We start from the raw sequence: 24,782 nt of genomic DNA, 5'->3' as shown, positions 1-24,782 counted from the left end.
TTATAGGATATTGTAATCTAGAAACAAGGAGTTTCACACATTCAAAAGAGAAAAATAGGCCAAAAAGGCTTTCTGTTAGATAGAATTACTTCAAATTAAATGTTAAACAGCCCAATAATAAGTATTTTTGCTATTTCTAAGCAAATAGTTTGTATTTTTTGAATTTGCATGTACCTAATTCTAGTTTATTTTGATTACAGTGACAAAAACCTAGTCTAATACACGGAAACGACTCATTTTAGAGCGAAATATGAACAAAATGAGAATACCATCTTACTAGAGTTGGACCATCGTTATAAATCCGCATAAAATAGTAATTCTGCTTCATAAATGCATTTAAATATCTTAAGGATATTTATTTAATTGAGTTATTTTAGTTTTTTGAGTCTTAAATCATGTTTTTCTTTCGTCAAGAGTATGCAGGGACAATGGTTTTGATTGAAATAATATTGTCCGTATCTCTAGATTTTAGCTCTTTTTGGGACAAACATTTTTGGCTGTGCTGATTTTGAGAAAAGTTTGGAAAGGTGTCGAGCAAAGAGAAGTTGAAACAACCTAAAACCTGGTCACATTTGTAGACGTTTTGAAAAACAAACTAAAATCTTTGGAAATATCAAATAGTTTGCAGTGGAATTGTATAATATATTAATATGTTAGAAGATTCTTTGTCACCAATACCAGCAAACTCGTTTATTCTGTCTTTAGATTATTAAAACTTTTTCAAATTACAATCTTAAAATGTTTGCACAGAGCCCAAACATTAGATCAGCTGCTGATTTATTTTTTATGATCAGCAGAAATTATGCTTGAGCATATTTACAGGATTTGATTTTCTAACTAAAAAGGCTTGTAGCTTCTTTGTAGTAGTTGGTTAAAACCCTTTTTATGGAGTTCCACCTCTTGAGAGACGCCTTTTGATGTAGTGGTTGTGAATTAGCTGTAAAATGATTAATTTGTATCGAATCTAAGAACACTTTGTTAGGCAATTACACTTAAACCTTTATAGTAATGTGCTTTTTTAAATTTTTGATCTTGTTTGTGCACATTCATTCTCCTAAAAGCTGATAGTCCAGGTCTGTACTTAACTCGATGTAGCTGAAGCCTTTATGGAAGAAGCTGCACAGAAGATTTCAAATGAGGTAGATAAGAGAAATAAAGAGACGGCCAACATTCCTGACTACTTTGAAAGCGTGTTAACATGTGGAACGGGGGCATTCCTGAAGATAAAAACGTCTGCAGTTGAATTGGAAAGGTGCTTGGCAGTGGATGAAACACTCATCTTGGTACAGAGAATACCTTTCATTGCTAAAATTGAAAATGAAACCAAGCGTTTTGAATTGAGCCTCGGCTTTAACTGTTCATCTATGTGAGAAAGGTTACTGGCTTTAACTTTACTCACTGAACTCCACATTCAAGCTTGACAACTGTTAAATATTGTGTTTTTTCTGAAGCTTATATGCATGTTCACCACAAAGCTGTACGGTGACTGAAAATGCAAGTTTAAATCTTGTTTGTCTTTAAAGACCATTCAGAAAAATTTCTGGAAATAGGCCACAGGAAAAACTTTGCACGCATCTTAATTTCTGCTTCCGCCCTTCCAAAGTCACAGCTTTTCTAACTTTGCTGTAACCGAATGGCCGTTCTCACTGAGCAGATGTATGCATGGCATTCTGAAAAGCTAATGAAGGTTCTTAAAGTAGAACCCTGACAATGCTTTTGCTCTGCTGCATGAATATTAACTCTTTTTGTGTCAATATGTCTATGCTACTCACTGCACCCAGAAGCTGTATCAGAACCACCCTGAGAAACTTTTGGCTGACCAGAAGAGGGTAGGTACACAACACCACTTTGCTGTAAAAGTGAAATTTGTGCACAGCATGACAAAACAATTTTTTAAACTTTTATGATTATTGATTTGAAGTGTTTAAAAGCCCACTGCCATGAACATTTTATTGTTTGGTGTTTTAACATGTTCTTGTGGCATTTGTTTGATAAAGAAATTTAAGCTGAAAATTGCACTTCTGAGATTTTCTTTATTCAAATTGTTGTGAATGCGATGTCAAAAAAAATAAAATAAGGCTGTTTGAAAAAGATCTAATTTGTGATGTAGAAGATACGCTGTTTGGGCCACAAGCTCCCTGCTCCGAACTCTTAGCAACGGAGAGGCGAAGGGGGGCAGGGTTGCCACGCTCAGTCTTGCTTACAACTTTGAGGTGAATTCCTAATGAACTACTGCCGCTCTGCAGAAACTATGTCCTAGAAACCGTCGCAGGTTTTTGGATTTTGGCTAAAAATGGTCTAATTATAATTGAAAGACCAGCGAATGGGCGGCCGTGGTGCAGTGGTAGGGCGGTCGATCTCTGGTTCCTCTCAATAGCAGCTATGCTATGGTTTACTGTTCTATATACTATATTATGTTTAAGGAAATTCATTTATTTTTTCTTAACCTTGAGGGGAAAAAAACTTAGGACACATCATGTTTGTGTCAGCAGTTTATATTGCATCTTTAAAGGATAAGATAATGACAAAATTTGCAGCTGGATTCTTTACATGTACATAAACTCATCCGAACCCCTGGAGGATAACTACTTCCTGGGAGCTTACATAATTTTTCTGCTGTCGTTGAGGGACCACCCACTGTTGGCAACAATTTGCACGTAATCGCACAAACACAAAGTTACCATTCTCTTTCATTTCCTTCACTTCATCCCATGGGAGGTCTGTCAGGTAGCTGTGGGCTTCGGTTGCCATGACAACGGCAGAGTCGTGCCGCTGACTGCTTAATGTTGGATGAGTCACGGTGTGGGAGGGCGGCCCGTTGGTCTGTCTGAACGAGAATCCAGACTTTACATTGCCTCTGCATAGGGTCGCTACTGAGTTGATGGATGGACGACAGCCCTGTAGGAGGCAGATACACCAAGAATTCAAGGTTTTACTGGACAGAATTTCAGAAAACCTTTCTGAAATTTGAAAATTTGGTTGATAGCTGTGGATTGCGGGGTGTGGCCGTGATTAAAAAAAAAGAGATGGTTTCCAGAGAGTGGGGTCTTTATCGCCAAAATGAACGACATTTTGCTGATTTTTCACAAACTCCTTCCCCTTTGACACTGAAGTCACATCATTACATCCTTCCTTTTTTTGTCTCTTATAGGGTGAGGCACTGAGGCAGATTCTGGTGAGTCGTTACTATGGTAACTTCCACCAGAGTAGTGGGCGGAGGGACAGTCTGACGTCATTTGGCAACAGCCACCTCAGTCCGGTAGGACCGGGCAAAGCTCAGTCGGGTGGGTAACGTGTGACCTTTTATTAATTCACAACATTAACACACTAAAGACTGAAAAGTCCTGAACATCTTTTTTGTGATCCCAAAACGTCTCCAACAAACATTCCAGATATCCAGGTCCTAGAAATGATTATAATTGTATCAGCTGGCTGGAGTCAAACCCTTTGCTTCTGCAAGGAGAAGAGCGTATCAGTCTGCCCCCCGTGCCGGTTATCAGAGCTTCACTCTGGAGCTGTCCTTTAAGCATGCAGGGACAAAACACTCATCACAGCATGATAATGTGGCAATATTGTCACCATATGCAGTCAAAATAATGGAACGGTGCCTTCTATTTCAGTCCTTTTTTTCTGCTTGAACTCCACTTCATTCTGAAATGTCCAAATCCAAACTAGGGTTCCAGGAAACACACCTACTGTTGCAGTGTTACCTAAATTACCTGAATGTCTTGGGCTTTCTGTGGTCTCAGGTGTGACCTCATCATAACTTCTATCAGCTGAACAGACACGTGTTGTTTTGGCTTGGCTTAAAAACAAAGAAAAGCACATCAAATCCCAGTTCAGTCTCTTCCCCTTGGTCTCCAGGGAGCTGGCGCATGTCCAGACCACAGGAAGTCCACCCCTCCTCTCTGTGATAAATGTCTCGCTGTTGCTAGGAGACGGGCTGCAACTTCCTCTGAAAACAGCCTTTGCACCTGTTAGAGGAAACAGGAGCCAGGAGGAGGATTTCGGACGTAGCAGGGCCACAAAAGAGAGCAGGCAAAAGCAGTCATGCATTAAAGGGTCTGTTTTGATTTAAATTCGTATGGCATGGATTATGTCTAAATCAATAATTAATAGATAGATGATTTAACACTCAAAGTTACTCTCCTTTTTTTGTTTTTGTCGTCTTTTAGAAATATTACTACCTTTTTACTTTGCAAGTTAAGGTATCATAAAAAAAATGTAAATAAGAAAACAATGACGCTGGTGGTATTTAGGATTATTTGATAAGTAGTAAATAATATTTTATTAATATTGCATTAAGATTCCTTTTAATTTTTTCAATATTTCTTCTATTAAACCCTAAATTTAAAAGAAACACATTTAAAGTGATTTTATGTACAAATAGAACTGCTGGTAAAACTGGCAATACTATAACCACATAACTTAAACTGCAAAGGAATAAAATGATGAAGACAAGAAATAATTGGACTTTGGTTTGAACTTTATTATTTTATCTGTCTTGCCTTTCATCTAAGGCTGTAATTAATTAAATGATGTATATCATGCTATTTATTAAGCCTTTCAGGGTAAACTATATCCATATATATGAGAATATATTACCTTTAGCACACTAATTAACACATTTTTTAATGAAATATGAGTTATTTTCACAGCTTATTCTCCTATCGAAAAGTAAGATGACTCAATCTCTGAGGCTTCGCCTTTTGCTCCTTGTGGTTGCCGCCCGTTTCATGACGTTAACCCAGAGTCGGCCTCGGCCTGCGTTTCGCCGCCAAAAACAAACAACATCCAAACTATTGCAGAGATGAATGTGGATATTGTGCATGTAAAATAAAAGTGTTTTGCCAAACACCGCTATCTTCATGGAGAAAGTGTGTGTTGGTCTGGGGGCGGAGCTGAAAGTCTTCCTGGAAGGGGCTGCTCCTCACTTATCTATATCTATGTCACAATGTGAGAACCCACTTGTTTTTGTGGGTTATGGGCCTGGTACTCAGAGCCAAGGTTTTTAGAAGAATACTCAAAAATGCGTTTTTTGTGAAGAATAAACATTGTAATAACTTGAAAGCTCAAAAAAGTTGATTTTGCATTATATAGGCCCTTTAATTCCAAAACATAAATTACAAAAAGACCCTTTAATGACCTGACTCCACACTCATCTCTTCTTATTTAATGCGAAAAATTCTCAGAATTGTTTATTTTATGTAACTGTTTGAAATATATTGAAACAAAATAGATATTAAAACAGAATTTTACATATATTCCTGAAACAAATCTAATTTTTTTCTCCTTGTATTTCCTGTACGGTACAGTTTTGGGGGGTCATGGTGGTCTGAGTCGCGGCGAAATGAGCCTAACCGAAGTCCAGTGTCATCTGGACAGAGAAGGAGCTTCGGACCTTGTTATTGACCTCATCATGAACGCCACAAGTGACCGCGTTTTCCAAGAAAGCATCCTCCTGGCCATTGCTCTGCTAGAAGGTGGAAACACCACCATCCAGGTCAGTTATCCAAACATCTTTTCCTTTAAATGAAGGATTCCAATTCCAAAGCTATGATCTTTACATATTAGAATGATGTCCTCGTGAAAAGGAGAGTTCTTTAGAATAGGATTCTCCCTCATGAAGGGGGGTTTTCTTCACAAGACATTGTGCTGTATATGTGGGTCAGTGTGTCATTGTGGCTGCACTAATGCATCGCTATAATTGCTCTTCTTATCATATCTCACTTCATGTTACATTGCTAGGGGATGTTAGCCTATGTGTTTGTAGAGTTTTTGACTTACACTACAAAGAAGTAAGACTCTGTGGAGTCTTTTACACACACTCATTCTATATTTAATAATCTTCAAACAAAATCAGATTTTCTCCCGCTTGATTCAGCCCAAGTCACTCAAGCTTTTCTTGTTTATCTGTCTGTTGCTCCGACAATTGATCTCCCCGTCTCTCCATTAAGTGTGTCTGTCTGCATGTTGTTGTGTAAGCATGCAGCTTGCATAATCAGATTAGAGCGAGGGAGCCACTGGGGCAGAGATAATACTTCAGCTTCCCATGGCTGCTCCAAAGCTCCGTCACGTGATCCGTCTGCGTTACATAAGGGCTTGTGTGAATGAACAATGAGGAATGTCTCAGCCTTCAAAACATTCCAGCACCGCTCCCACGAGTTCTCTTGCCGGCCCAAACTGGGTCATGCTGGGCCCCCGGAACTGGGCCAGTGGGGAGAGGGGGTGAGGGAGGCAATGAAACACAAAGGGTATTGAGGAGAAGCAGAAGCACCTCTCAATCTAGCATTCTTGTTATTTATATTTGAAATACAAAGAAAAACTTGTGTTGCAAAGTTAGAAATGCAGCACACAGAGCTTATCTTTATGTTTTATGTCTTGAATGTTTTCCTAAATGTCTGGCAAGAAGTGAAGTCAGTGATGAAAGTCAGGGTTCACCACTGTGATCCACATCGCTTTCTGTCTTCTCTGTCTCCTTTTGACGTGGCGAGTTGAGGACCTGTTTGAAGTCAGATATGGTGTTCCTATGAAACAGTTTCAGTATTTTTACTTATGGTCTCGATTGCACAGAACTAAAGCATTTACGCGATCATTTAGTTCCTTGCACGCACTCATTCTCGTCCTTCTGTCATACGAAGCTGATTCATCCTAAATACACCATGTTCTTATAAAAAGAAATTGTAATGCAGAATAATCGAAAGTAAATATATCTCGTGACAAAAATTGAGTGGGTTTTTGAAAGTAGAAATGTGATTTTTGTTGCAGACAAGTAATCAAGGACTTTGAATAAATCTCTGTAGAATTGGGAACGAATTATAATAGTTAACATCCTCATTTCATTTAGCATGGCATCAGGGCAGATGCAATAATAAAAAGTAATCACAGCTGGATCTCATTTAGGCCACTGGTGGGTTCATGATAAGATACTGTGAATCTCCCACCCAATCATGTTAAATGTTCATTCACATTTTATTCAGGATCTGGAACCTTTGAAGGGCCTACATAATGCAAAATCTTTTTTTTTTTCTTTTAGCTTTTTTTTTTTAGATTTGAAGTATACTGTCATTCCTTTCAAAAAGAAACCTTAAAGCGGTATTTTGATCCATTCACGCATTTCTGAGCATTCCTCTAAAAACCGGCGGTCTGAGAAGCAGATCTAGTTTAATGACATGAAATGGGTAACACTCACATGGAGTGAAAGTCGGAGCGCCAGAGATCCAGTCATCTTACCTCTGGATTGGAAAATAACTCAGGAAAGGAACTAAGATTTAATTTAAAAAAAAAAGTGTTTTAAAACTATTTTAATAAATTGGAAAAGCAAAAAAAATATAAATATAAGTCAACACAGAAATCTGCTGCTTGATCATATCAGCTTGGAAAAAATGTCAGCCCAAAGTTCAAGTAACTTTGAAAGAATTCGGTCTCTCTGGTCTCCCATAGCTAACTCCGTGACTTAGGGGGTGGGGGGGGCATGGTCGTCGCTGCTCCTTGCCCTTCTGCCGTGGGCCGGGGTGGGGGTCGGGGCCTCCGGTGCCTGGCCGGGGGTGGTGGGGGCTCCGTTGGTCGGGGGGTCGGGTCCGGCGCCTGGGTGGGGCGGCCTGGGGCGCTGCGTGGTCCTCTGGGCTTGGGTGTGGGGGTGCGTGGTGGTGGTCTGGCTTGGCTTGGGGGGGTGGTCCCTTTGCCTGTGCTGGGGGGGGTTGGCGGGGGGCGCTGCTCAGGGGGGGGGGGCCCAGCGGCACTGGATGGGCTTCCCATCTACACCTGGGGCTGGGATCGGCCCTTCCCTGGCTCTGGGGCGGGACGGGGCAACCCTCTTGGGGCCCCCGGTCGCTCTGGGTGTCATCTGCTTCGGCTGCGGGGTCTGGGGGTGGGGTGGGGTGGGGGTCTTGTCAGCCCTGTCCTGTGGGGGGGCATTCTGGGGGAGGGGGGGGGCCACTATTGGTACGGGGCAGGGGGGGTTGACGGGTCGGGGTCTCCGCTGAGGCCATCTGCGGTTTCCCCGGCCGGTTGGCTGCCTCGGTCCCGTCGAGGCCTGACCAGAGCTCTTCTAGGGCCGGCGTTTGGGGGTGGGGGCCTGGGCTTGCTCCGGGGGGGGCCGGCGCTTTCTGGCTCCTCTCTCTCTGTGTGGGGGTGGTGGTGCTGGGCCTGGGGTGTCTGCGCCTCCGGGGGTGGGGCCCCGGGGCTGGGTGGGCCTGGCCCCCTTGCTGGGGGGGGGGGCGGGGGACAGCTGTTTGACCACCGGGGGACAGTCTATCATCTGTCCCCAACTTACCCCCTTCCTCATATAACCTCATAATAGGGTGAGGGGGTGGGGGGCTTAGCCTGCGATGAGCCTTGGGGGGGGGGTTTACTAGGCATTGGCCCCCCTCCTGTGGTTGCCGTATGGAGTGGGCCCCCCCTCTTTCGGTTTTATTTGCACCTTAGACATGTAGGGCCCTTGGTAGGGGGGGTGCTTGGACATCACTGCCAGCAAGCAGCGGATGTCCTCCTAGCACCCTACCCGCCAATTTTAACCGCACCTTAGACATTTAGGGCCCCTTGGTGGGGAGGGTGAGGGGACTTCACTGTGAGTAATCAGGAGATGTCCCCTTAGTGCCCTACCCGCCAATTTTAACCGCACCCCCCTTAGTACACACACCCCTCCCCCCTCAATATATACATCCCAACATAAACACACACACATGCACACACACACCCTTTCAAACACACATACACGCACACACATTTTGCAAGGAAGGTGGGACCTGGGTCCGTCTGTCCCCTGCCTCTTCCCTGGTGGGGGGTACGGGCCGCTTTGCAGCGGCGGCCGTGTCCCCGGGGTGCCGGCTTCCTGGGCCCGGCGGTGCTCTCTCCGCGCGGTGGGGGGGTTCACATTACATCTGAGCCGGGGGTGTCTGGTCCCTGGGGGGTGGGTTCTGGTCCTTGCTCCTGAGTGCTGGGCCCCGCCAAATTTCCAACTGTGGCCGAGCCTGGTCGGGCCATATTTACAACACCCCTTGTGGGCCCTCTTTTTTCCCCGGGGTTCCCCCCTCCTGGGCGGGGGCGGCGGGCCCCTGCCTCGCTCCTCCCTGGACCAACCGTGGGCCGGGCGGGTGGCTGCCTGGAGTGCGGAGCGGGTCTCCCTTGGGGGGTCCTGGCTTGTACCTGGGGTTGGGGCGGGGGGATGCCCGGAACTCCTGGGTGGTGGTCGGGTGCTCGTGTCGGGCTGTGGGCGTACTTCTCCGGTTGGGCCCTGCGTTGGGTTCTCCCGGCGCGGCGGGGGGGCTGCTCTCCTGGTTGGGCTGGGGCGGCGCTCTCTTTCCCTCCGTGCGTTCCTGGCCTCTGGCTCTGGGGGCCTTGCGGCGGCCCTGCTGGCCCTGGCCTGGGTGGCGGGCTTGTTCGCCCGGGCGGCGGTTGTTCCCTGCCGGTTCCCGTGTGGCGTTGGGGGGATTCCGGCTGCCGCTGCTGCTGCGGTGGGGGTCTTGGGGTGGGGATGGCTGGGCACTCTCCTTCCTTCTTTTCACGTTCCACCATCCATTTTAGAAGAACATAAACACTCACCTGAGCACTGGTGTTAGCTCACCTTTGCACTAACAGTTTGCATGACTGAATGACTGAAATATTTCACACTAGTTGGTTTTAAGGCATAAGTATGCGTGTGAACACTATCTGTTTTGTGTACATGTCGACAGGTGGACATTTTTGCAGCTAGCAGGTGTGTTTATAACATTTGAGTGTGTGTGTGGACAGGCTCCGCCCCTTTTTTTTTCTTTTTTTTTTTCTACATTTGAACCTTACCATAATGATTAACAACCAGTAAACTTGTTGCTTTATGCTGCTTCATGGTCTTATCCCCCTTCCCCTCCTATTATCACCCCCTACCCCCCCTCTCTCTAACGTCCCTCTCTCTTCTTCCCCGCTTTCCTTTCCGTCCGGTCCAAGACCAAAGATTTTCAGACATGATTGAAATTAATAAAGTTTGGCCTCAATTACAAAAGGGGTTTATTCAGACATACCTTTGGTTTGTCTGAAGATTAATAACCCCTCTTGTTAAAGTAAAATATGTCCAACACAAGAGGCCCTCAGCTCTCATCTGTCTGCCCAGCTGTTGGACAGGACAAGTTAAAAAAAAAAACAAAAAAAAAAGTGTTCTTTACTGTGCCAGGTAACATATCATTTACATGAATATTGTTCACTATGAAAGGCTTAAGAATAGCATGGTATAGACCCTTATGGTTTTGGAACAAGAAAGAGAACGACAACAAAGCTTGAACATGTCTTGTTTGTAAATGTGGGTGTGGATGTGATACTGCTTATTGATAATTATTAATTAAAGACCCAATCTGAAGTAAATAGTGTTTTTGGTGTTTTTAACATGTTTTTGTGGCATCAACATTAGGCTGAGAATTACATTTCTGACTATTTCTTTATGAAACTCATGAATCAGGAGCAGACAATAAAAATGCATTTTGAAAAAAGTGTATTTGTGACAGAAAATATGGTGGGCGGGCCTCAAGCTGCACGCTACGAGCTCTCAGCAAAGCGGGAGGGGGAGGGCACCAACGGTCCCACCCACAAGTCAGAGACGAATTTCTAAAGAACTACTGCAGCTCTGTAGAAACTTTGTCCTGGAAAAACGACACAGGTTTTGTTGGTTTAAAAATCGCATGATCATTATTGAAAGAGCACTGGGAACACTTTGAAAATAGATCAAGAGATCTTTTTTATTGGATTGGGTCTTTAAAGACCCAAACCAAGAAAAATTGTGTTTTTTTTCTAACATTTTCTTGTGGCATTTTTGATGATGGAAGACAAATATAAAGACAATTAAGATTAGAAGTGTTTCTTTACAGAAATCATTGTAAATCAGAAGCAGACAAAAAATGCCATATAAAAAGCTTGCTGGTAGTTGTTACATAAAATCTATATTAATCACGCCACAAACTCCCTGATCCGCTCCATTCTGCTGCATCCACTTGCAGTCAAATAGATCCATGTGCTTCTTTTTTTTCCTCATCTGGCTCCAAACTGTATTGCTGGATAGCTTCGATATCGCTCACCATTTTGGTTGCATCCGGGGTTGTGAGGGGCTGTAAGCTAGTGGGAGAGAGTGTAAACAAGGGGTTGATGGAAAATTGGGGCAGGCTCACTCCGTGCTATCAGTCTGACCCACTACTCAGATGTGAATTTCTGATGTACTGTTGCTCTGCAGAATCTATGTCCTAGAAAACAGTGTAATCATCATTAACAGACCACTGGGAAGGCTTTTACAAAAGATGATTGGAGTGGGTCTTTAAGAACTTGGAGGACTCATCAGTTTTCTTCTTTGTGCTTTTTTTTCCTTCTTAATCATAACTTGTTGCTGTTTCTTTTGTAAGACAGTGATTGGTGCATTCTGCACTTCAAAAGAAGTTGGGGTATTTGGGGGCATACTCTTTCTATTCAAGCCATGTTGGATGGAGTATCTTAGTGTGAAGGCAGCCAGATAACACCTAACCTCGCTCTGCATGTTTTACATAACAGAGAGGCTTTGCTGGGAAAGGTGCTGCACTGTCAGGTCTGCACTCCAGACCTGTCAGCCACGGACATGACGTGGAAACTGTGACATATTTGGCCCTGAACTGTTGGACAGCTGTAGTCCAGTATCACCGTAAAAACATGTTTTGTTTGACGAAGTGCAGCAATCAATGAACTCGGCTCCTCAACCTCTGCAATTTCCCATTAAAAAAAGTCACCCCCTATAGACTTTCACTCCACCCCTGTTGTTAGCGTGAATTTGTGCGTTTTTCAAATGCCGGGAATTTAAACCAATGAAAATGAAAACTCAACTGATTTAATTCATGCTGGAAAAAAAGGTTGACCTGCGAGAAAAAGGACAGTGGAAAAGTGAAGGTCTTTGCAGAGAAGAGTGGAGCAGCAGTTCCTCTCTGTTTGCATGCGGCGCTGGCTGACGTGTGAGGCGGGGTGATAGGAAAAGGCAGTGCAAGTATAAATAGCTGTTACATAACATCCCTTTGTTGATGCCAAGTCGTAGAACGGAAGGAGAGACGGGGAAGCGCTATGACCTTGTTTTTCAGTGTTGTCCGCCCCCGCCCTGCTCCTCTTCGTCTCATTCCACTCAGGGTTTGTCGCCATAGATACAGACAGGCTCTGCGTTTACCCAGCACTGTCGGGGGGCTGCTCGTCCTTCTCTTCTGCCTTCCTCTGCAACACTCTCGCCAATCGTTCTCCACTTTGACCACCACGAGCTTTCTTCACATTTTACGTCAAACCTGTCGCATCCTTCCTTTTAAGTAATATTGAAACAAAGATGACACCTTTGATAAGGTGGAGCAAGCTTTTTGAATTCATGTGCTCCAAGTGGCACCGAAACGCTGCAAACGCAGATATGTGGTAACGTGATGTTTTCACTTCTGATTCAGCGTCACAAACATTTCTGAGGAATTCATAAAATGAAAGGTTCTTTTCTCCATTTCCTTTCCGTGGTGTCCTTGCTGTGTGTGCCAGCTTCGTCTTAGTTTCAGTGACATAGTTGAGTCACTACACTTAAGTTTACTTCTTAGAAACTGGTTTAAAAAAAATCTCTGCCAGCTTGCCCTGCTTGTACTGCTGGGCAAAATTTGAATTTTCCAGTTCCTTCACCTCCAGCCAATGTCAATCAAAAATTCTGGCGTGGACCACAGTGAAACGTAACGCCAAGGATACAGATGAGACACCCCTGCCGGCCAATCTAGCCAAGTCTCCAGTCCAACTGCACACTCAGGCTGATTGCAGTATCTCCAACCTGAGATACACAAGAGCTCATGGAAAATGAGTCTGATTACATAAGAATGAAACTGGAGGTCACAGAGTTTGGGGGTAAACACTCTATTGTGGATCTTGTGTGCCATGTGGGTGTGTTCAATCAAAGTTGCATGTACTTGTGAGACAGCTGACCCAGATTTTTTAGCCATAAAAGTGTGTGTGGTGTGTTAGCATTTGCAGCCTACAGCCTGACTGTGCAAGCATTTGCTGTTTGTTCCTGTTATGTAATGGCAGCGGGTGAGCGCTCTTCTGCTTGTTTGTCCAATCGATGCATGTCATCCTGGCCTCCTGCCTCACCCTCTGCTCTCCAGCCTCCTCAACCCCTCTGCAGGTCCACAGGCCTGACCGACCGTTACCATCCCACCTCCTCAGAGCTAATCCTGTCACTTCTTTCTCCACTGTATCATCAAGTTTCTTGTTGGGCGATAGATAACCTTGCTTCGCAGGTCCTCTCATCTCCTTGTCCCTGAGGTTTTTGCAGAGTGCGTACGTGCAGGAGGCCTGCTGCTCAGCGGTGGAGCTCCAGGGTGGGGTTCTGGAGCGCAAAGTTGTATCTATGTTATGTTGACTGAACCTTGGCTGCAAAGCTATGTTGGTTGCGTGTTTTTGTAAATAATACATGGAGACTTTGGTGTGGCTGCTCATTCGCTTTGTCTCTGTTTTTAGTCGTCAGTAAAAAAAAAATGTAGCCCTAAATTTGAAAGCATGTAAACCTCCAAGTACAAAAACATCTTGATAAAGGCCGTGCACAGAGCAAATAAGGCTTGCAGTGTTTAGTTTGCCTAACACACTTGTGACTATCATTACATGCTCCCAATTGGCCAATTTTACGTCTAACCTGCAAAGCCAGAGGGTTATGTAACAAACTTTTAGAGCTGGCCTACATATTGTCCAAAATCATTTTCTCTTTTCATATCTCTCACTCTTCTTTAGCTCTTTCTCATTTTTCTCACTTTTTTGCTATCATTTCTTCCTCCTCTTTTATTTTTTTTAATTCACTCCCCACTATCTGAGTTCCTCCGTTTATGTAAGCAGGCAAGGTCACTACCTCTCCTTGTCATTTTCACCCCTTTATTGTGGCAAGACAGCTTTGGCTGGTAAAAGCCTGAAACATAGGCTGCAGCGGCTTACATAATCAAAACAACAGCCCCGTGGGATGAAGTGTGCTGTATACATTGTGCCTGGCAGGCTCTAAAGTGTCCCAATTCTGATGACCTCATTTCTTAGGCAAAACTGAGGCGTTTCAGCACCGTGTCTCGGTAAATCCTGGCTTGCTTCTCTGGAGTTATATAATCCAAAGACCCATTTTCCTTGTAATGAGAGATTACTTTTTTTCTCTGTTACTTAACTGAGAAAAGACTTTTTTCTTCTTTTTTTTTAAGATTTAACCACTGGAAATTTAATCTCAGTATCATTTTTTCAGGAATTGGCCGCTTTGTCCTCACAAATAACCAAAAAAAGCAGTAAAATAACTTTGTGCTAAAGATATTTTTTAAAGACCCACGCCCTTCATCTTTTGATTTATTGTAAAAGTATTCCCAGTGGTCTTTTAATTATGCAAGAAATGGAATTTAAAGCTCAATTCCCTTCGTATCATCATTTAAAACACAAAAAGCACAATTTTTATCGGAGTGGGTCCTTAAAAATGCTTTCAAGTAGACTGACACTAAAAAACATTTTAAAGAAAATGCAATGAAAAAGTTAAACTGGATTTTAAAGTTTTAAAGTAAAATACTTTGTACTGTTTTAACAGCTTTTATTCATACACAATTTGAACAACAGTTTTTCTTATGTGCTTTCAGCATTCCTTTTTTTGCCGCCTTACGGATGACAAGAAGTCCGAGAAGTTCTTCCGGGTTTTTTATGACCGCATGAAGTCGGCTCAGATGGAGATCAAAGCCACTGTGACAGTAAACACTAGCGACCTGGGAAACAAGAAACCGGACGAGGACGACCAGGAAAAGGAAGTTACCGTTGGAAAAAAAGGTCAGGAAATGCCTTTTTAAGGGTCAAATGCGTCAGCTTATTGTCTGACAAATTCATATTTGAGATGTATGAATCAGAGGTTAATTATGATCTTTTTATTATCATTTTAATCTTAGTGACAGAGTCAGGTGTTGCCATGACAGAGAATGCCAAAGAGCAACTGTTGGAGGCGTCATCTGCCACCAAAAAGGCCTTCAGCTCATATCGGCGTCACACTGACCCAGACGAGCACTTTCCCGCAACAGATGGCCAGCCCAGCTCTGGGGACAAGAACCAGGATGAGGGAGAGATGAGTTTTGTGATTGTTATCATGCAGCCTATTCTTCGCTTCCTCCAGCTACTCTGTGAGAATCACAATCGTGACCTGCAGGTGCGACAAAGCAAGCATCACATGCTTTTAAAGATATGTTTAAGCATGCACCACCCTTAGATCAACTGCTATGTTTTTTATTTAACTCTGTCCCTGTAGGCTGTGGAGATGACAGTTTTATCATCACAGCCTTCCTGTAGTTTTCATTTTCAGACTTTTCAGAATGTATAAAACAAAATTGAATCTATGAATTTAAAGATAATTCCTGCAACGCTGCACTTGTGAAGGCAGTTGCCCATTTTAGCAACTTTTTAGCAAAAGTTTAAACAATTTGGGAAAATATCCCAATTTCAGAATAAATTTAGGATCAATAACAGGTTTGGAAAAAGAAATCTTTGCAATCATTTTTATTTTTGCAAACCAAACGGTTATAAATAAGCTATTTTGTTACATTGGTCAATCTAAATCACAAAGCTGTAGAGTAACTTGCAGAAGATGTTAATTTCTCCCCATGCCAGTCCTTTGCCGTTCGTGTTGCTGACTTGGGTGGCTGCATCCTCTCACCCAAATTTTCCTCTGTCTTCTAGAATTTTCTACGTTGTCAAAATAAAAAGAACAACTACAACCTTGTGTGTGAGACCCTTCAGTTCCTTGACTGTATCTGTGGCAGCACCACCGGCGGCCTCGGTCTGCTGGGGCTCTACATCAACGAGAAGAATGTTGCTCTCATTAATCAAACTCTGGAGAGCCTGACCGAGTACTGCCAAGGCCCCTGCCACGAAAACCAGGTACTAAAGACACACGCGAGCAGATCCTCTTATATGCTATGACATCTTTTTTACCTGTTTGTTTTTCACTTTGCTGTTTTCCCTAGAACTGCATTGCAACTCACGAGTCCAATGGTATCGATATCATCATAGCACTGATTCTAAATGACATAAACCCGCTGGGGAAGAAACGGATGGATTTAGTTTTAGAGCTGAAGGTGGGTTTGTCTGTGAAGTTGGAGGGTCTTCTTGGTGAAAAATCAAATCAGATTCCTGTGGGATAAACACGTGTGACTTAACATTTTCGTTTTTATTTTTCTGTTTAAAGAACAACGCATCCAAGCTGCTCCTCGCCATTATGGAGAGCCGACACGACAGCGAGAATGCGGAAAGAATCCTCTACAACATGAAGCCCAAAGAGCTGGTTAGGAACTCATCATGATATCAAGCGTAGTCTGGTAAATTGAGTAGGAAAGAAGGGGAGATATATGTGTCTTTACAGGTGGAGGTGATAAAGAAGGCTTACCTTCAAGGGGAGATTGAGTTTGAAGACGCCAAGGAGGAGGATGATGACATAGATGAAGAGGAGCATGATGCTGCTTCTCCCCGAAATGTTGGACACAACATCTATATTTTAGCTCACCAGGTTGGGCTGCATGAGTACTCTCAGTTAATGGCATGCATGCTTATAATGCATGTTTTTCCGATGAGTAAACTCGTTTGTCCTCGGTTCAGCTGGCGCGTCACAATAAAGAGCTGTCCATGATGTTAAAGCCAGGAGGAGCCGGCGGAGAAGGAGATGAGGCCTTGGAGTTTTATGCCAAGCACACCGCTCAGATAGAGGTCAATATACACAACGTATATCAGAATAAATAAATGAAACGGTTTCACTTTTTACCTTTTGTGTGTCTCACGTTGAGTCCTACGAAAGAACTCTGTGGTGACGGAGTGTTTTTGTTTAGATTGTGCGTCAAGATCGCACCATGGAGGAGATCGTTTTCCCGGTGCCCAACATCTGCGAGTTCCTGACCTCGGAGTCAAAGCTGCGGGTGTACTACACCACCGAGAGGGACGAGCAGGGCAGCAAAATCAATGACTTCTTCTTGCGAGCAGAGGACCTCTTTAATGAAATGAATTGGCAGAAGAAGCTTAGAGGTAGGATTAAGACTCAAAGCTAAACTTAAAGACATATTCCAATAAAAATGGTGTCTTTTTTTGGTGGTTTTTACATGTTTGTGTAGCATTTTTCTGATGCTACACAAACTTAAAATTGCATTTCTGAGAATTTGTGTCGTGATGAATCGGGTCAGACGATTTAAACTTGGTACAATTGGGATCAAGACAGTTGAACATGCAAAGCAAGAAACAGCAGACTCCAGCGTTTTTTTAATCTGGTTTTTTTTTTCATTTTTGTTGTACCTAAGGTCTAAGTATTCCTAAAAAGGTCTTAAAATTACTTAAAATGTAACTTGTGTTTGATCTGCAACGGCGAGCCACAAGCTTCATGCTTCGTTTCATTCTATTTTATTCTATTCTAGTCTATTGTAGACAAATAGATCCATGTACGACTTGGTTTTCCTGGCTCAAAACTGTAAGAGAGAGTTGGGTGACGGTAAGTTGGGGCGGGGTTACTCTGTGCCAACATTCCCGCCCAAAACTTTGAGTAAACTTTTTAATGAACTCCTGCTGTTCTGCAGGAACTATGTCCTAGAAAAGGACAGAGACACAGAACACTTTTCTTGTAGATCAAAGATTGGAGTGGGTCTTTAAAGTACGTTTTTTTCTGAGATGCAGCAGCTAAACTTAAAAATATTTTTTTATCAGAATTTGGAATGAAGAAATTTTCTTTTTAGTTTTATTCTCCAGTGAGGGATTTTTCATTCTGTTTCATCGAGTACCTGAGACTGAAACATGCATTTATGTTTTTCATTTTGACAATGATAAAATAATTGCATAAAAAATGCATAATTATTCTCTTCTTTGTTGTGTTTGCTGTCATTGCCGGGTCTGAGTAACTCTGTCCTAAACACAGTTTCTGACATTCAAATGACTGTGTTAGAGGGCTGACGTGCATCCACACAGTCTTCTAACCCTTCATCAACAGGCTTCTCTAGACATTTGTATAGTCTAAAACGTATGGGCTTGCTTTAACAAAAAGCAAACAGAGAAAATATTAGCAGTGATCTTAAAAAAGCTGCTGTTCCTTGGCAAGAATGTAAAAATAGTTACGAAACCTTTTTGAAGCAAAATCCCTGTTAAACTATTATTTGAAAGCATTCAAAGACAGTTTCCAACTTTTCTAAAACCATGCAATGTTCATAATAAAGTCCTCCAAAGACTGAGGGGTTACATTCTAGACTTCAGTGAGCGCCTAAGGGGTCATGACATGACGGGGCAGTTAGAAGAGTCTGAACAGGTTTCCTGGAGGAAACGTCTCCTTCTTTAAAAAACAGCAAGGTTTGACCGACATTTGCAAAAAAGCACGTAAAGAAACCACAGCTGACATGAAAGCTCAGTGATTTCTGAGATCCTCCAAATGCAGCTGAAACTCTTAAGATGACTGTCAAGCAAGGGGGAGGGAATCTTATCATTTTTAAGAAAATCTATGACTTCATCAGCAGTAAACAAAAAAATATGATGCCTTCTGCATTGAATAACCAAGACTTTGGATTCATTCAAAGTCAGACATTAAATTTAACAAAATGGCTGTAATTTTTAAAACACTAAAGCTTGTGTATGTCATGATTTGTCAACCTACCTGTTTAAATGCACCTGATTAAACCTGACACAATTAACCTTTGCAGAGATTTTACAATAACACTCATTAAAGCCAGACGTGTAAAAAAAAAAAAGGAAGAATAGAAAAGAAAACATGCAGGACAGTCTTTTCTGAGGACCAAGGTTAAGAAACACTCCTCCAGCATCGTTTTTCTGCTTGTGACACGTGTCTAACCCAAATTTATTCTTTTAATGTGGGGAAGAGGTTGGGGAAAATTGGTATGTGAGATTTTCCAAACCCATAATAATATTTTGCTGCTATACATTGACAGAGTTGTTATACCTCTTCATAGACTTTCCAAGAACTTTTTAATAGCTTATTTTTACTTTTGAGGGGTTAATTAAAAGCAGGTGCTTCCATTGGCCACTCCCACATCACACTCCAGTCAAGATTTTCTTTATTTTTCAAGGATTTCTTTCTTTTTTAAATAACAAGCTCGGCTTTGAAACATCTCGTGTGTGTGTTGGGCTGAAGTAAACTCCACAAAAGCTCAAATGGAAGAATTATTGTGTTAAATCTTAAAGAAAAAAACAATCAAAATAATAAAGGTTGTAAAAAAGTATTTTTGCTGATTCTCTGAAGTGTTTAAAGCTTAAAGTTCCCTTCTAATCATCTTTTAAAATCTTTTTTCAAAGCGTTCCCAGTGGTCTTTGAATTATGATTATGCCCTTTTTAACCAAAATCTAAAAAATCTGTGTCGTTTACTAGGACATAGTTTCTGCAGAGCAGAAATTAATTAGAAATTTGCTTCTAAGTTGTGGGCGGGACCGTTATCACAGAGCAACCCCGTCCTCTTCCCCCTCCCTCTTGCATTTGCAATTGCATTTTTTGCCTGCTCTTGATTCACTTTGATTTAAATAAGGAAATACTCAGAAAATCTTAATTTTCTTTATAAATGTCTTCCATCATCAGAAAAATGCCACAAAACATGTGAAAACACCCAAATCACAATTTTCCTCAGAGTTGGTCTTAAACACTTATCTACTATGATGATATGAGGGTTTTTTCTTCTTACAGTAGAAGACAAACTTTTGTTGGTTTGTACCTAGCTGTAACTTGGTGGAACCAAACATTGAAGCATTTTCATATAAAACACTGTAGTTCTTTTCTGTATTAGGAGGCTTTCTAGAGAGTTCCTTGAAGCAAAAAGGTGCTTAGATTTATCAAATTATTCAAATTTTCTGTAATTCTCTAGGTTCTAATAATATGTACCACATTGCAGTCATTAGACAGTACAGTTTCCCCCATCTTCTAGCTGAAATTTCTCTTGGCAAAGGAATGGGGAGACCCCAAAGGGAGCGGAAGCTGGACAGACGCGTGCATCGGCAGCGTGACAGCCGGGCGCGCTCAGTCTTCCAGCATGCACTTCTGTTTAACATCTTTCCCGTGTCTAAAAGCAGACGGGGGCTTTCCACGTTCTCTCTGCAGTGAAACATTTGTACGGTAACCTCATGATTCACAAGAAAGAGTGTGCATGCACGCTAACAAATACACACGCGCCCACACTCAGATCCACATAGAAGACTGCATGCCTACACAAAGCCTTATTTTGGCTCTCACATAGAGTGGGGATGGACAGAGAAAAGTCCCTGCATTTTTTTCTCTTTTTCTTTCTGTCTGCTTCACAGCTTGTGTGCTTCACTCACAGGTCAATCCAGCCATGGAAAAGGTCAAATGCATGTTTTTTTTTAAAATTCAGATTTAGTCTTCATCTTGACCTTTTAGACTTCTTATTCTTTGTCCCACAGCCAAATGTTCACTTGAGAGCAGTGTAATAAAGTTTTTGAGGATTTTTTGTTCAAATTGTGAAACTATTGTGTTTCTACAATTAAAAAGGTGAAGATTATTTTAGCTTTATGCAAAGCTGACAAACACAACATACTCCTTTAGAGAAGATTTCTCCCTTTTCCATGATTTTAGACCATTTTATTCAAATTCTCTAATTGCTTTCTTTGTTTACAGAACAGTTTAACTGCCAACTTCTCATTGGACTCTTGGAACCTTTGACATCTCAGGCCCACACATAATGATGGAAAGTGAAGATTTGATTGTTGGTTTTGGTCTCCTCTCCAGCCCAGCCGGTGCTTTACTGGTGCTCCAGGAACATGTCTGTGTGGAGCAACATCTCCTTCAACCTGGCTGTGCTCATGAATCTGCTGGTCTGCTTCTTCTACCCCCTGGAGGGGGTGCATGGAGGTCAGTCACATGACTAGGCTTTGATAGGGAAGAGTTAAAAGCTGGACTTTAAGTTCACATGCCGTTTCATGTGTTGTGAAATTTTCTTTTCTGGTTTCTGTTGGCCAAAGTGTGAATTCACAGCTGTTTCACGTGTTTTTTTTTTTTAACATCGTCTCACCTGTTTTCAGAAGATTATCATTTACATACATAAAAGCAGTTTTTTAGTGCTTGCTGCTGGTAATGTTCTTTGGATATCTCATTCATACTGAGGTTATCCATGGTGCAGAGGTGTTTGCTGTCATCAGCTTCAGGTTCAAAGCTCTTTACACCATTTTCTGTCTAGCACGCCATGGGAGCGGTCACATCAGTGGAAGTTATAAAGGCGAAGGATGCAGGTTGCTCTTTCATTGTACATCAAACTCGAATGTTGTGCTGCCACCCACACAAGGCTGACTTCAGAGATTGGAATCTCAGACCTTCTGCTAGGGTTCAGCATTGACCTACTGATCTCCTTTTGTCACGGTGTTCGGATCTGCCGACTCCTAATCACATGATCTGGATCAGGAGCAACCTCACTATCTTTGTTTGTGGCACCCTCAGAGCAGATTTTGCTCCATTTACTCTCAATGATAAACAGCAGAGACGTTGAACTTTATTTAAACAAAGTGTCTTTAAGTATAAAGACGTGTATTTTCAGGAAAATGTGCATAAATAATGTGTCATGTTTCATTTGTTTTAACCAGTATACTCTTTCATTTTCCTGAGTCTTCTTTTTCTCAATGTGCAAAAAAACTAAACGAAAGCAGACAGACCTTCTGTGAGCCTTCTTTCTTCTCTCTTTTCTTTTTTTTACTCTTTCAAAAAGTGGTTACACAACATGGATAGGGTTTGACTGCATCTGCCCTCCAAACTGGAATTTGTTTCGTCTGCAAGGCGTCACATCACGTGAGACTCGGGCGCACCTTTGGCCTGCTTGAAGCGACACTTCTCTGGTTTTTGACCTCAGCCTTTTGTCGGACACGCAGGCACACACCCTCTGCGCTCTTCCCTCTATCCTTTTGCTAGGGGATTTAGGATGAAGGTTATAGGAGGGAGAGATTTAGGTCAGTGTGTTCTGCGTGCGTGCGTGACTGACCGCCTTTTGATGAATGGCTTTGGTTGGCGTGGCGCACTCATGACTGCACTTTTTGCAGCAAGTGGTATTTGGTTGATAATTTTTTAACTTTTAACCTGCTGGCACATTTAACTAAACCAAGAGAGACAAAAAAAAAAAAGAATAGAGTTTGTAAGTGAATGCAAAAGCCCCAACATCACTGGAGCTGCCCCCACCACACACACACTTTCTCATGAATCTTTCAGCAGAGGTATTTTTAGAGGCTGTTATGTAAGTGGCACCTGTCATGTGATCTCCACAGGGATTGGAAAGAAGAAGAAAAAATACAGACAGAAAAGTGGGGAAGGGGGTGGACGAGGGGAAAGCAGGGCTCCCCCCTCATATCAGCAGCACTTCTTTCCACGTGGCTGAGTTTCATCTCAACATTGCAGTTCTTTGTGTGTTCGATTGCGGGACAGTGTGGACACGTATGCTCACATTGAAGCAGGTTGGGTCCTGCTTTGCCTTTGGTTCTGGTCAGAAATGGTTTGAGAATATAGCTTGACAGGCAAAATGCTACGTGACCAGAACACTAATCCTGGATTTACCTATGGATCAAGTGCAGCACTGGGTCGGCTCTAACTAAAGCTTAGTGCGCACACTTGTGCACTCACATTAAAAGTGTGTCATGCACTTTTTGTCGTTACATAACTCACTCTCTTTGAGTTCAAAGCCTCACTTGTGATGAAGAACTCAGAGAAGTTTGAAACCTGATGCCAACTGCACTGACAACCTTTAACAAGCAAATTCCAGACAGGTCAATTATAAAAATGCAACTTTTTTGCCCATGTCACTTCAGGATATTCGTTTTGGCATCTCTCCCATTTACGTTTTATGCTTGGCTTCCTTGTGTGCTCATTTATCACCTGCAGGAATGCTGGATCCCCATCTGTCTGCATTGCTGTGGATAGGAGTCTTTGCAACGCTGGCCATCGTAATCCTCATGCCCCAACCGCTCGGCATCCGCGCCCTGGTGTTTGTCACAATTCTACGCCTTATCTTCTCTGTGGGCCTGGAGCCCACGCTCTTCCTTCTAGGTGCCTTCAATGTGAGTGATCTTACCTAAAGAGTCCACTAGCTCAAAGTACCGACTGTCGTTCACTAAAATGAACCTGTTTAATTTCCCATCTATCCCTGTGAAATCCCTTTTCTAGAGTCCCATACACATAAATATATGTACAAGTGAACAAGAATTAATAGAAATCAGTAATTTCATTCTGCGGTTCCCAATGGTTACTTTTCAAAGTTAAAAGCAAACTCTAAACTTGTAAACCGGGCCAAAATATAGCCAAAACACTTTATATGTATTGTTTTTATTGTGAGAACCTGGATTATTATTGTGCTTGAGTAGGAATATTCTCATTAAAAATGCCTCTATTAGCAATAGTATGTTCACTTTGAAAACTGAGAAGCTTTAACCACATCTATTGCACTTCTGCTTTCAACTTTGAGATGCAAGCCCCTCTGGCGTGTTTGTTCTGCGCCCGCCTGCAGTCCTCCCTGGCACCACCAAGCTGCCCTATGTGGTGTGATGTGCGTCACTAAACTCCAGAGAGACTGGCACCACCCCTTCACCTGCCACCATTTTTTTAGATATGAAAAAATATATTTAAAACTAGAAGGAGCTGCATTTCCAGAAGAAAATGCAGGGTTGAATGCTGTACTGCTGAATGAAAGCTAAATTTGCTGAAGAAATGTCTGAACTGTACTGGAAAAACCTTGAAAAGTTAAATGATCAAAAGTCCTAGTAGGAATAAGCTGAAAAAGGTGAACATTGTAATAGTAGAATGTCTAAAATAGGTCAAAATTTGTAGAAGGAGTTAAGCATTAAAGCTGAAATTGTTGAAAAAATGTCTGAACTGTTGAAAATTTGAAGATGTTGCTAAAATGGCTAAAAGTGCTAGCATTGGAATCAGCATCATCAACCGACTCAAAAAAACACATTGTTTGAGAGTATCATATTGGTAAAAGCTACATGTCTAAGTTGATAGAAAATCCACTTTTTTCAAAATGGCGGCTTTTCTATTAATTCTATCTCCATAGCAACCATTTTATGTTTGGGTCGCCTGGGGATGACGAACCAATCGACGTCAGTTTCAGACAAATCAGAAAAAGTAAACCTTTGGACGTCCATAGCAACGAAGTTTGTTGGCTAACGACGCCCACATTCCTTATATGTCCAGATCCAGCGAATTTCAATATGTTCAGTTCCAGCCATGGATGAAGTTAAATGCAATATTTGCTTCAGATTTGGTCAAAAAATGGCCACCAAACAGTAGGTTGTGTCGACATCCCATAATGATTTCTAAACCTATTTTATAGTCCAAAGCCTTGTGATCAATTTAACGTTTGAACGGTATATCTAGCTAAAGGCATGTTGAAGTTACAATGGTTGAAAGAACCAAAGGTTTTCAAGGATTCTCAATGTATTTAAATGGAGCGAAAATCTTGGAAAATCCTGTAATATCTTGAAAAGTTCAAAGATTTGAAGGACCAAAAGTAATAGCTGAAAGGAATAAGCTGAAGGAGTTGAACATTGAAATAGTAGAATGATTGAAATAGGTGAAAGTTTGAAGAAGTTTAAAATTGCCTCACATTTTGGCAAAAAATGGCCGCCAAACTGTAGGTGGTGTTGCCATCCCATAATAATTTTGAGCCTTATATTGAAGTCCAAAACCTTGTGAACATTTCAATGTTTGAACAGTGTCTCTAGCCAAAAGAATGTTAAAGTTACAATTGTTTAAAGAAGCAAAGGTGTGGCCAATGGAGCAAAAATATTGGAAAATCCGGGAATAACCGGGACTATCTGGAAAAGTTCAAGGA

General features: G+C 42.2%; 1 protein-coding gene and 1 long non-coding RNA gene across 6 annotated transcripts in view; one reads left to right on the top strand and one right to left on the bottom strand.

Moving 5' to 3' along the window:
* The window catches only part of LOC101167700 (inositol 1,4,5-trisphosphate receptor type 1), an 82,846-nt gene that overhangs the window by 46,466 nt on the left and 11,598 nt on the right, over nucleotides 1–24,782 (top strand). For 3 of the 5 annotated variants that reach the window (XR_002290296.2, XM_020703473.2, XM_011475427.3), the window contains 13 exons: nucleotides 1,782–1,829; nucleotides 3,152–3,284; nucleotides 5,316–5,503; nucleotides 14,589–14,772; nucleotides 14,889–15,142; nucleotides 15,670–15,870; nucleotides 15,957–16,067; nucleotides 16,178–16,273; nucleotides 16,352–16,495; nucleotides 16,585–16,692; nucleotides 16,812–17,004; nucleotides 20,702–20,824; nucleotides 22,832–23,007. Coding sequence is in view for 4 of the 5 variants with exons in the window: in XM_020703473.2 (XP_020559132.1) it covers nucleotides 1,782–1,829; nucleotides 3,152–3,284; nucleotides 5,316–5,503; nucleotides 14,589–14,772; nucleotides 14,889–15,142; nucleotides 15,670–15,870; nucleotides 15,957–16,067; nucleotides 16,178–16,273; nucleotides 16,352–16,495; nucleotides 16,585–16,692; nucleotides 16,812–17,004; nucleotides 20,702–20,824; nucleotides 22,832–23,007 (1,959 nt within the window). In the remaining variant the exon portion in view is untranslated. The remainder of the gene's footprint in view (nucleotides 1–1,781; nucleotides 1,830–3,151; nucleotides 3,285–5,315; nucleotides 5,504–14,588; nucleotides 14,773–14,888; nucleotides 15,143–15,669; nucleotides 15,871–15,956; nucleotides 16,068–16,177; nucleotides 16,274–16,351; nucleotides 16,496–16,584; nucleotides 16,693–16,811; nucleotides 17,005–20,701; nucleotides 20,825–22,831; nucleotides 23,008–24,782) is intronic. The other 2 variants (XM_020703475.2, XM_020703474.2) reach the window with 1 other exon arrangement.
* Nucleotides 2,485–4,056, bottom strand: LOC110015168. The gene is made up of 2 exons (XR_002290297.1): nucleotides 3,720–4,056; nucleotides 2,485–2,898 (listed from the first exon to the last, which is right to left on the bottom strand). It is a non-coding gene; the product is annotated as an uncharacterized LOC110015168 (long non-coding RNA).

Source organism: Oryzias latipes, chromosome 5 (genome assembly GCF_002234675.1).
Source record: "Oryzias latipes chromosome 5, ASM223467v1".
Taxonomy (NCBI): Eukaryota; Metazoa; Chordata; class Actinopteri; order Beloniformes; family Adrianichthyidae; genus Oryzias; species Oryzias latipes.
This window is presented reverse-complemented; position numbering and strand designations above follow the sequence as displayed.